This window comes from Conger conger, chromosome 8 (assembly GCF_963514075.1).
Source record: "Conger conger chromosome 8, fConCon1.1, whole genome shotgun sequence".
NCBI lineage: Eukaryota > Metazoa > Chordata > Actinopteri > Anguilliformes > Congridae > Conger > Conger conger.
Window position 1 is genome coordinate 12861784 of NC_083767.1, and position 12624 is coordinate 12874407.

At 42.9% G+C, this 12624-nt stretch overlaps 1 protein-coding gene across 2 annotated transcripts; it reads left to right on the forward strand.

Moving 5' to 3' along the window:
* Positions 1–674: 674 nt before the first annotated feature.
* On the forward strand, positions 675–12328 carry g3bp2a (G3BP stress granule assembly factor 2a). Of its 2 annotated transcripts, none has more exons than XM_061251389.1 (13): positions 675–869; positions 3750–3868; positions 3992–4073; positions 4446–4619; positions 5388–5475; positions 5617–5722; positions 6063–6252; positions 6848–6949; positions 7141–7243; positions 7667–7726; positions 7849–7977; positions 8115–8233; positions 8873–12328. In XM_061251389.1, the coding sequence occupies exons 2-13, from the start codon at positions 3774–3776 to the stop codon at positions 9146–9148; spliced, it is 1524 nt and encodes a 507-aa protein (XP_061107373.1). In that variant the 5' UTR covers positions 675–869; positions 3750–3773; the 3' UTR covers positions 9149–12328. The 2 variants fall into 2 exon arrangements, with proteins under 2 accessions (XP_061107373.1, XP_061107374.1); XM_061251390.1 differs by having other exon boundaries at positions 675–855.
* The last annotated feature ends 296 nt before the right edge of the window (positions 12329–12624 follow it).

Consider the following 12624-nt stretch of genomic DNA (forward strand, 5'->3'; position numbering starts at 1 on the left):
AAGCACCTCCCAGATGTGGCCCCGCTCTTTTAATCACAATGACTGGTTGTGTTCTTATTTGTTGAAAAATCCAATTTGACAACTTACCCCACATAAGTAGACAACTTACCCACTGATGGAGCAATGTGTCAAAAGTGCACACCTTCTACTTAACTGTAGGCTACTGAAATAAGATATGAAGACGTAATGAATAGCCTACAAAATGGGTGCTTCAGATTTCATTATTTCATTTGGTATGACATTTATTTCATTGTGATGTATTGGGCCCAATAAATGTAAGAAAGAGTGAAAACCTTTAGGCGATAATTAGCAAGAATTTTCATAACAATGCAATAGCCTAAATGTATCTTATAAAACGTCAATAGTTGTGGACGTTCAGATAAATGTAGGCTAATACAAGTAATATGTAATGATTAGATATTGATATCACTTAGGACATCTGTAAAGTAGCCTAGATAAATAATAATCAGGCTGTTGAAAATTATTACGTTGTAGCAATGCCGCATTTTGGTTGAAGCCACACAATCCAGGCTCCGCGACAAGGGAGAAGGCGGGCGGGAAAATAAAGACTCGTGTCTACGTCACAAATTGGTATCGACGGATGCAAGCGTTTGATTGGCCAGTTCAGTGCGATGGGGGTTCCAGCCCCGGATTGCAGGGGTGAGACGATAAAATAGTCTATCGCTTTAAATCACAATCTCTGATAAAGCAGAGATCATAAAGTCCTAGTGGAAATTGGGAAAATCACAGATCAGTCTCTTTGCTAAATATATCTAGCAGAATAATATTTCAGAGTGCCGTTGAGGAGTTGTAATATTAATATTGATCATTCCTTTTATCACTGTGTTCATTTAGGTAGGTATTTTAAGGTAAGTGGTGGTTTGCTTTTCCTGGCTTTGTCCTCATAATGAGGCTCAACGATGAAACGCACTGTTTATGTTGTCGTGCTGGACTAGTTAGCCTGCTGGCTACATAATGTTAGCTAATAATGTTACCGCTTCCCAGTCAGGCCGATGTTGTTTTTGTATCTATTTGTATGCAACTAACGCGCTATTCCATCGTCATATATACCCAACATTTCGTTAGGTCTTTGTTTTCATTTTCCAACATAAACTGTGACATAATGGCTAACGTTAGCTAGTTGCTAGCTGTTAAGACATTGCAAATCTTAACTGGCTGCAACAATAATAGACCCCCACCCCCCACATTGTTCTATTTAGCTGCTAGCTACACATCGTAGTGATTGCATTAGCTAATTTAGGCTAGCTACTACAATCGACAACAAATGCCAAACTAGTCCAGCTAGCTTGCTGCCCGACTGTCATCAACGGATGTCCCCTTCCAGTTAATGTTAGCTAGGGCTAAACGATCTCTTTATTTTGCCAATGTTCCCTAACATAACTGTTATGTGCGAATATGTGAAAATGTGATTGCAGCTAGCTAAGTTTGTCAGAAAATCATGGCAAACATTCTATATCAATAGTTGAACTCTTAGCGGATTTTTGGCTGATTTGATGGCTTGCTAATATGTGCGTTTCACTTGCATTTTTGTTTTGTGCAACTGAAAAAAAACGACGCCACAATGAGCTAGGTGGCTAATTGGCTAGCTATCCTACTCTGCATTGGTAGCTAGCAGCACTAACGTTACTGATTTCGTTTTTTTAGATATGGTTAGGAATACGTTAACGTTAGTTATATTTTCACACCCATCCTCCAATTATATAGCTCGCCAACGTAACGGGGTAGACCCGAAACGTTGGCCAGCTAGCTAACGTTACTGTGATAACATGATATTCATTGGCTTAACTTGGTCGATGGGCTTGCGGGTCGGCTTGCAATCCTGATTTGATCATAGCGAACCTTGGCTCTTTTACATCTAACTAATGTTACCGGCATTTCGACAGCTTGCTAGCACTGCGACGACGATGCAACATAAAACTATATAGCTAACGTTAGCTAGTTGGCCGACTGTTAACAGGATGGTACCTAGCTACTATTAGGCTTAGTTAGGCTAACCTATCGGTAATGAAAGGTCGCTTTATCGTATAGCTAACTTGGCTTACCTTAATAGTTAACCATAGAAATATACTTGGTCTAACGTTACTATGCTTGGCAACAGTGTTACTGGTTTGGGTTAGACCAGCTAACGTCACTGTCCACAACCAGACAACTTTGCTAGCTAGATTAATAAGTTGGAATGGCCATCTGGATCACAATAAAGCTATTTAGCTAGCTAGTTAACTTGGCTCACGTTAGCTAGCTACTACAGCGTTAAGTTAGGCTACCAAAAACAATAGAGCAGCGAGTAAATGTCAGATTATCGTTAGCTAAACTAATAACGTTAATAGTTGGCTATTTGTGAAGGCCTTCTGTTTCTATCATCAATTTAGTCCATATCCAATGAGTGTAACACGAATGGTGTATTTACGTTAGTCTAGTCTGAGCGCACATAACTAGACTAACGCTGGCTATGCAAGTTAACTTTTACATTGTTTTAGTCGTCATTTCGACGGAGTGCATAGCCTTCGTTGATGGTATATAACCAAGCTGGTCAGCTACGTGCCTGCTTGGAGAAATCTTGCTACGCACCAGCCCGTAGACCAGTGATTGCGCAGTTGTATGCACGGCTTGCTAACAAATGATCTTGGATGGCAAGCTGGAAATAACGTTACATTATCGTGACGTTAACGCTAGCAAACGTTACCCAAGTATTTAACACGATACATAATTATGACAGTGTGGGGATTTACTTGCAAATACACGTTCCATTGTTCATTGTCCCTTTAAATGAACCCATTTGCTAAAGCTTGGTAACTATCATGTGGAGTTCATTACTCTCTATTATAATTGTTTTTAATAGAGCTAGCGGTACCTAACTCATATAAACGCAAAACTATTTAGTCAAGAACGGAGTAGCTAACTAGGGATCCGGATGCATCACTTGGCTAGCTAACGTTGCTCCAGACGCAATTTCCACACAAAGCTAGTGGCCAGTCGCGTACACGCATGGCCAAACAACGATAGTTTTCTAGCTAGCTAGCTAATGACTGAATCCATTTTGCTGTCAATAATCGCTCCACGCCACTGTCGTTTGGTGCAGAGTATTTGTTACCTGGAGTCAAATGTCGATTTCATGCAAGTAGCCTAATTTTTAAACTACGTATGTCGCCAACATATGCTCTTTGTTTTCAGAATTAGCCATGGACGTTGTTTTTCAAAGCTTGCTTGTAAAAGTATTATTGCTGAATCTCGAATCATTGCATATGCATAAGGCAAATGTAGTTTTATAGAGCGTATTGATTTTTCTTCTTGTAGAACAGGGTGCATTATTCCGTAATATTTTTATATTCCGTTCATTTTCCATTGATTCCATTTATCACTGTAACCCCCCCAAGCTGGTACCAATTTAAACTTCAGTGTGTGGCCAAACCAACTCTGTCATAAAATGGAGGTGCTAAATTCAGTGCAACCTCATTGGCCAAGGCTTCTATTCACAGTTCTCTGTGCTCATGTGTAGCTTCTCTCCTTTCATACAATTCTAAGTCAAACCTATTAGATGCAAATTATAAAAATTAATGGAAATTATTTTTTTGTGATTTGGATTGGTTGCAAACAAGTCTTGGTCAGGTTCATACTGGGAGGCATTTTTACGACAGTGTACAGTAAAGTAAAAAAAATACAAATAAAAAATTGACCCTTTTTCCTCGCCTTTCCTAATGTCTTCCATGTTTCCGGCTCCTGTTTTACAGCATTCTGAATTGTGTACCAAAGAAATGGTGATGGAGAAGCCAAGTCCCCTGCTTGTAGGGCGGGAGTTCGTGAGGCAGTATTACACACTCTTAAACAAGGCACCAGACTTTCTGCACAGGTGAGAGGGTGGGGAGATGGAATTTGTTTGGTCCCTTTTCAACATGAGCAGTTGTGTGTATGTATACGTTATGTTCTCGCTGATGAATGTTTTTGGTGTAAATGGCCACGTCCTATTTCGCAGGTTCTACGGAAGACACTCCTCCTATGTTCATGGTGGACTGGATGCTAGTGGGAAGCCGGCAGAGGCTGTATATGGGCAAGCTGTACGTGGCGTGCGTGCGTGCGTGCACATAAACACAGATAATGCATTTTGTCAGCAGTACCTTTATCAGTAACTTCATCAGAAATCATAAACACAAGTGATTTGGTTAACATATCCAAAGTACTGCATAGGATTTGGCATAACTGGGTTCCGGTTTAGGTATACTGAACCCATCATAATGGACATATAATAGACAGTCGCTGAATTGACTACCGACTTCCACATTTTCTTGTTGCTGTTGATAATACGTCACGGTTTCCATCACCTGTTTTCCCAAACGCTTGTGCTTCTGCTTTGTTGATACATGACAGTTGCCAAATCATATTGTGTTCAAAAATAACTTGAGCTCTCTATGATATGTATGTTTAACCAGGAGATCCACAAGAAGGTGATGTCCCTTCAGTTCAGTGAATGCCACACGAAGATCCGCCACGTGGATGCCCACGCCACCCTGAACGATGGAGTTGTGGTTCAGGTCATGGGGGAGCTCTCCAACAATGGACAGCCAATGAGGAAGTTCATGCAGACCTTTGTGCTTGCTCCTGAGGTACAAACTGACTTTCTCAATTGCCAGTGTGCAGGCTTTGTAATTTGGAAATTAAATGGGGCAGCCTGTAGCATAGTGGTTAAGGGAGAGTGGTTAAAGGTACAATAGGTAATTTCGGACTTCTAACGGTCAACAGAGGAATTGCAGCAACAAACACGCTCAAACCACAACACTGTTTATCCCACCCCTTCTCTGTGAATGTGCTAACGTTGAATAGGCATTCGCTGTGGCAATTAGAACCAATTTTCAACCAGAGCGCTTGAATTATTGTACAGCGTGCCGGCCTGTCAACTGCATATTTTGAAACCCGAATTTAAGGACTATAAACACAGGGTGAGTCAACATGTCAGAGCCTTTTTCAATGATAGGAAAGGATTTTCAGTGGTCTTGTAACAATGTTTTAACACACAATTCTTACCTATTGTACCTTTTAAGGTTTGATCCCCGGTGTAGCCATGATAAGATCCTCACAGCTGTTGGGGCCCTTGAGTAAGGCCCTTAACCTCACATTCCTTCGGGGGGAGGGGGGAGGGGGGGGGTTGTCTCCTGCTTAGTCTAATCAACTGTAAGTCGCTTTGGATAAAAATGTCAGCCAAGTAATATGGACAATGAAACCAATGTACTTGAATGTTAATGATGGGAAAAATACTTTTTATTGACTTATCTTGAAATGTTTACTGACGTGTTGTGGATTCATAAAGTGCCATTCGTATAGGGCCCTTTTCAAAGCTACCGTTAATTTTGCCTCACTCTTGTTTGCTTGGGCAGGGTTCGGTGGCTAATAAGTTCTACGTGCATAATGACATCTTCCGCTACGAAGATGAGGTTTTCGCAGATTCCGAGGCGGAGCTTGAAGGTGAGCCGTGGACGTTTGTTTCAGAAAAGCGCGGCCTGCCTTTTTACTAAACGTTTGATCCGTGATGAAGGACACTTTGCCTGCCCCACTATGCAAATGGTGGCACGAGGCAGCTTTTCACACCCGCTCTTCCTTTCCTAGAATCTGAAGAGGAGGTTGAAGAGGAGCAGGAAGAGCGACAGCCCACGCCAGAGCCGCTCCAGGACAGCCCGAGAAGCACCACCTACTACGAACAGCACCCTGTGACGTAAGTCCTCCGCCCGAGAAGCACCACCTACTACGAACAGCACCCTGTGACGCTGCTCCGCTGAGCCTGGGAGTTCACTTAACTCCAACAATGTTTGCTTGAGGCCATGCAAATATCCCCATGAATGGGGCAGGAATTGAGTTGCAGTTTGTGGGCGCAGAGCCATTAAAGGACAAGTCCAGGTTTTTATTTTATTTTACATGGTACACAATCACATGGTTTTTTTTTTTTTGGTCCTTAAACCGTGCTGTACGTAGCGATGCGGTTGTTTTGGCTGATGCGTGTAAACATGATGGTGTTTTTGGGTGAGATTGTGGGAATACTGCTTTGTGTTGTGCAGTAACGGTGTGGAGGAGCCGCTGGAGGAGCCCACCCCTGAGCCAGAACCAGAACCCGAGCCGGAGGAAGTGAAGAAGACCGAGGAGGAGCCCAAGCCCAATGTCGAGGAGAAGGTTCTGGAAGAGCTGGAGGAGAAAGTGCCATCTCCGGTGCCTGTCGAGTCCCCACCCCACGCCCAGGAACAGCCGAAGGTCCGTGCGTCACCGTCTCATCGCCTCCGGGAAAACGCTGATATTGTGGCTTCCTAGTTTGGATCGGGGTGCTCTAGATGCACGTTTATATTTGGCTTCAGGTTTACAAATAAAGCGCAAATAACATTACCAGTGTTTTTGAGCTGGTGGGTCTGTTTTTTGTTTCTTGAGCAATTTCAACAATTCAACATAGAATGTGATTTGCATTCTTCTTTGTTGTACTTGCAGTAAGTCTGCAACATTTCTCCAGGGGCATTAAATTCTTTACTTAAAATTTGATCATTTGTTTCCTCAGAGCTTGAACCAGCCAAGTTGAGCTGGGATACACTCTGAGCCAGTGTCGCAGATACAGATTAACCCTAGTCCTAGACTAAATTATTTTGAATGGAGATTCTCCATACAAAAGTCAATTTAGTCCAGGACTAAACTTAATCTGTGTCTGTGATCCTGGCCCGAAGTGTATTGGAAATAGGCTGTATTTAGGAAAAGTATTCCATCTTCTGTGTTCAGTGATTAATCTAAAGTGCATTTGTGTTTTAAACTTGGTGTTTAAGACTTATTTGAAAGTGGCATGGTGGTGGTGCATTTCTTGTAGACCTTCTCCTGGGCTTCAGTGACCAGTAAAAACCTGCCCCCCAGTGGCACAGCTGCTTCCTCTGGAATTCCTCCCCATGTTGTTAAAGCCACAAGTTCGCAGGTAATCAAAGCTTGGTCTTCATCCTTGATGCTAGAGGCCTCTACAGAAAAGCTTTTTGTCAAAGTAAATGATCAACATCAATGGCAGGCTTACTAAACATTGGTACAAATGGGCTAATTTGAGAACATATTTTGTTAGGCTTTTTCAAAGTTAGCACATGTTGACGTGCCTCATCTGCTCAACCCTTTCAGCCCCGAGTGGAGCCCAAGCAGGAGGCCCAGCCCCCCGCCCCGCGAGCCAGAGACCAGCGGACACGTGAGAGACCTGGGTTTATCCCGCGAGGACCCAGGCCCGGTAACAGCCCGTCTGCCCCTCTCCCGGAATGCCCCAACTCATTTCCTTTCGTCCAAACCCTCTCGGTGGAATTTTTACAAGCAGGCCTTCGCCTCATTGTGGTGCTTGTTTTGGCTACCGCTTGTACGGCTGATACGTTATTGTAACCAACTTGTTTGTGTTCTTATAAATCATCAGCTAGATGTGCTTACCATGGAAGCAGAATTCTTTTGTGGTGCAGTCAGATTTGTGCGTTCCATTTGGGAGCTGTACTCTGAGAAGGATTGTGTGCCCTTTCACTTTTTGCCTGCTAGGCCTGATTTTATGTTGGTGACATTGCCCAGGCTGGTTGTATGCAGTGAATGCGTGTGTGACTTCAGACCATGTCAATATAACTGATAGTACGAGTATCTTAACTGCCGTTTGCCCTTCATTCGTTCACAGATGGAGTGGCTTCGTCAGACTCGCAAGCTGGAAAACCCCACTTCAGCTTCATCAGCAAAGGTAAACCGATTCCTTTGGACCGTGCTTCTTGCAGAGCCTAGATGCGAAGCTTATTGAGACTAAGTTTTCTCTCTGTCTTACTCCTGTGAATCCCGCATTGATTCTGAAATTTGGCTTCCCAGGAAGGGGAGATGCCGAGGCGAACGAAATGGAGGGCAGGAGGATCGTGAGGTATCCAGACAGCCACCAGCTCTTTGTTGGCAACCTGCCACATGACATCGACGAGAGCGAGCTGAAGGACTTTTTCATGAGTGAGTACGGTTTGTTTTTTTCCACCAGCGAGATGCGCTGAGCTCTTCCTGCAGTTGGCTTCTTCATGTGCAAGATTAGCATTGAGCTTTTCCGCTGTGGTCAGCTGTAAGACACGTTTTGGTTATTTCTTTTGCAGCCTTTGGAAATGTGGTCGAGCTGCGGATCAACACCAAGGGCGTCGGAGGGAAGCTGCCAAACTTTGGCTTCGTGGTCTTTGATGATTCTGACCCTGTGCAGAGAATTCTGGGTGCAAAGGTAGGGGTCTTTCTGACTCCAGCATGTCCAATGGTCAAAATCAGATGATGGGTAATGTCAGCTCTTCATATGATTTTGTAGCTGTCCACTTTGTCTTTTCCCCTAATGCTAACTTTAGAGCACCTTCCGGTAGCCCGGGTGGGTCTTCCTCATTAGCATGGTAAAAAAAAGAGAAAAAAAAAAAAGGTTGAGGTTAAAGTTGGTCGATTTGATTGGAATTTAGAAGTTTGCAGTATTGCAAGAAACCTAAAACGCGGAGTAGATGTAGAAAACCTGTCTAAATGTAAATATTTTTAATCTGGGAAATTCCGGGGCTTATTAAAGGGGCAGTTTACTTCCTGTGCTGTTTTTGTAAGACGACCTATCCCTGCAGAAATTGTTTCATGACTAAGCCTTTAGACAGGCTGTAAGCCAAGTCCATGAGAACTGGAATCTGGGGGGGGGGGGGGGAAATGCACTAATTATCCATACGTCTGTGTGCACGCCATTGGTTTCAAATGTTTTGCCCATTAATCTTGAATTACAAGTAGTTTTTGCATGTAACCACTTAAACTCTCTCTCAGAGTACAGCTTCAGCCAGTGTGCAGTGTGTTTGTGTAGTTCCACAGCCAAACCCCACACCCCCTTTTGTGTTTTCAGCCAATCATGTTCCGCGGCGAGGTACGGCTGAACGTGGAGGAGAAGAAAACGCGGGCCGCGCGCGAGAGGGAGACTCGCGGAGACGACCGCCGGGACATGCGCCGCAACGAGCGCGGCCCCGGAGGCCCCCGCGGCATCATGGGAAGTGGAATGATGCGGGATCGGGATGGGAGGGGCCCTCCCCCGCGGGGCGGGATGGCCCCCAAGCCGGGCCTGGGGTCAGGAAGAGGAGCAGGCCAGGGCGGGGAGAACCGCTTCACCACCCAGCGCCGCTGAGACCGCCACCTGCAGTTCGGAAGTAGTACCACGTTCTTCATCTTTGCGTTCTCGTTAACGAAATCTACATAAATATATATACTTTTTTGGCTTTGGAATGTGACACAGCCTGTCAACCATTTCTTTGATGTGAAAGACAAAAAAAAAAAAAAAGCGCAAACATCATTAGTTCACCAACTTCGAGCCGAGCCTCCTTGTCCGGTTTCTCAAGAGTTTGCAAACGTTCATTTTTAATTTGAAAAGGAGAAATAAAAACAGGAGAATCTGCAATGTGAAACAGGGACTGATAAGACTTTACTGTAGCAGCCTCTCATTGGGAGAAGAGATTAAGCGCATGCCTCACGTTACAAGCGGGGCTGTACGGATTCTTCCTCTGCACATTTTGTATAAATGCGATCTGCCCGTTACTGTGGAAACAAGAGGTGCAAATTTTGTGCAATTGGAAAGCTTGTCTTTTTATTTTCTTTAAAAAAAAAAAAAAAAAAAAACACTGCTTAGAACTAAAAAAACAACAAAAAAAAACAACAAAAAAAACAACAAATTGCATTTATGCACTCATCAATATGCACTAATGGGTACTTGTCATTTTACGCCGACATCCTTGGGACGAACCTGGAGGTCCCCCTCAGTTGCCGGTCTCTTGGCTTAGACAAATTACTGGCAGGTCCTGATCGCCACCTGCCATGACCAATACACTTTCACATCTCTAACCCTTAACTATGTTTCAATTACTGCTGGGGGGAAAAAAAACAAAACAAGTATTTTCTTGTGAATTAAATTAATAAAGAGCAATCCTGGACTTCAAATGGAAAAAAAAGGATGAGAAAATAAGCTCAACACTAGGAGTGTTTGATGGCTCACTTTGCTTTATTTTTTTATTTTCATGTTTTTCTACCGTCTAACCAACATTGCCCGACTGCGACGCAGGGCTTGTCGACTCATCCCCATCTGAGGAAATATGGGTATAACATAATAAATGTACAGCAAAATCATAGCTTACTGTATTATTTTTTATTGGCTTTTAGTTTACAAAAGCATGATGGTGCCTTTTGTTACATCCTTCCAGTCTTACTGTTGAGACTGTGCTTTGAAAAGCACTTACTATTGACAGAGGAGCTGTTGCAGTAGTGGTAATATTTCAGTACATTGCACTATCCTGGTATGACAAAGGGTTACAGGTACAATTTATACAATCCCAGGCTGCCCAACTATATTTGACTTCAGGAAAGTTGCTGTAATTTTTAATTTTCTTTTTTAAATGAATATATACACTTGTTTATAGTTCCTGGTTCAAAAGGCAGTCAGTTGAGAAACTTGAGAAAAGGCGCCTGAATTCTTTTTTTTTTTTCTTTTTTTTTTTTCTTTTATTCTCCATGCTACAAATGTTTTAAAGTTGCAGTAGTTTCCATTTGCTTTTCATAGTTAAATTTTGTCTTTTGGAACTGCTTACCACTAAAGCATCTTCGATAAAATCAGATGGATGGAGAAATGAGTGCACTGCTTGGTTTCTACGTGTGAGTGGTGTTCAGTCCAGACAATTAGATCATGGAGTGGCTTTACAAGACTGCCCGAATTAGAAATGGGGGGGGGGGAGAGAGAGAGAGAGATACAGGGTTTAGGTAGAGTCTTGAAATGCCTGCTTTCTGGAGTGGTTGGGTGGAGAAATTAATCATGAACTTGCCATTTGTGGGTAAGGCAGGTAACTGTGGTTCCTGTAAAAAGGCCCCAAAATCCCTCTGCCACCAGACGAGGCAGAAACGTCAAAACAAAAGTCCTCTCCCCTGTCATTCCTGGTCACTAGCAAGCTAATGCCCAAGTGTTTCTTAATGAGTTCATGTATTTTGTCTTGGGACCCCTTCCCCAAACACACTTCTCCTTCTCTGGCCTTTCCTGTTTTAACACGCCACAGTTCATTGTAGCAGACACACCCATCAATGTTTCAATCCTGGAGTCTCAAGAGAAATCAATAAATGGGCTGCCAATGGGATCAAATATCACGCTGCTATTTTGAAAGGGAGACCTGCGATGCATCCTGTGGAGAGAATTGCACAGATCCTTGTTTACACAGACTTCTGTAGTCTATTAGCAGGTCTTTTCAGAATGGTTTTGAAGTTGACAAGAATGTAGCGCATTTTGAGGGGAGGATCTTCGTTGTTTGTCAGTCTTGCACTATTTCCCACACTTCTTGGACAAACCTTGTTTCAGCAACACTCCTTTGCATTGTGTGTCTCATTGGTGTCCTGGAAGCAAACATAATGGACCTTTCCCAGCAGCCATGGGAAGAAATGTTTTGTCTCCTGAAGTCCCATAAAGGCTGTTCTGAACAGGATTTGAAGCATTTATTTTTTTTCTTCCCGTTTTGATGGCTATAGCTAGGCAACATGGTAAAATTGGCTGTTTTCCCCACACTATGTCCGGTTTTCCCATTGCATTCTTCTATAGCCACTCTCCACAACCCGTGGGGCTTCCTTCAGTTTTATCTGTCCTCTTTAAACATACCGTTTGTAGGTATTGAGAACTTTGCACATCGCTTGGTATGGGAGGCGTCCTACTTGTGCAGCGATGCTACATTGTCAGTTTCATTGTGCGCGCAGTTCACAATTCTATTATAAACTACTGGCGAGTCACTGGACTGTAATTACACATTGGAATGGGCGGAAATATGAATGACCGGTCACATCATAAGTCTGCGTGCAAGAGTGTCTACACAACCTCCATGATGTTGCAAGGGAGATAAAATGGGGAGGAGCCAGTATGCTCCATAGCTTTTTTTTATTATTATTTTTTTAAACGGCATCAAAGAACAATATATGGTGGCTCTGGCTTTTTTTCCACAACCCAAATTTAGTGGGCCTTTTTCACCCCTTTTTTATCAGAAAGAAAGTTGAAGCAGTGGCTGTTAACCTTTTTTTCTTCCCGTTGTTGATAAAGCAGAAGAACATCTAAGAAAGCACTAGAAAGATCAAAATATAACATTCCAGTTCTTATTTTGTTTTCAGTGGAATTGGATCGCCCTATTTAGCAGGTGTGGTAAGCAATGGTTTGCCATGTTAACTTTGTCTTTTTTTTCCTTTTTTTTTAATAGTAGAAAACGTGTTGCAGGTGGAGCGTTTCTATTTTTAGTTTACCATTTTGAATGTGTTGGACTTAACATACAATAAACTACTGATATCTGCATCACCCATTGCTGTTGTCGTGTCTTGTAAGGCAGCCTGAGCCGTTTGTGGGAGGTAAGCAGTATGTTTTTAGATTTTTGAAGTGCTTGACTCTTTATGTAAATGTTCTCATACAAACAATTCCGCTGTGTATTTAAACTACATACAATACAAGGCGAAGCAAACTTTAGGCGGACTCATGAACATACTGTCATTTGAATTCAGCCAAATCTGAGTAAAGGAGATATCACCGCGCCTGTTCTTAGTATTCATCTCCCTATCATGTCTTAAGCTGTGCTCGTAATGAATTAAACTGGCGAC

Bases quoted from the DNA above. Each gene is read 5' to 3' on its own strand.
- g3bp2a (XM_061251389.1), top strand. From the start codon at position 3,774: ATGGTGATGGAGAAGCCAAGTCCCCTGCTTGTAGGGCGGGAGTTCGTG. The intron at 3,869-3,991 runs GTGAGAGGGTGG...CCTATTTCGCAG, and splicing joins GCACCAGACTTTCTGCACAG to GTTCTACGGAAGACACTCCT. The intron at 4,074-4,445 runs GTACGTGGCGTG...ATGTTTAACCAG, and splicing joins AGGCTGTATATGGGCAAGCT to GAGATCCACAAGAAGGTGAT.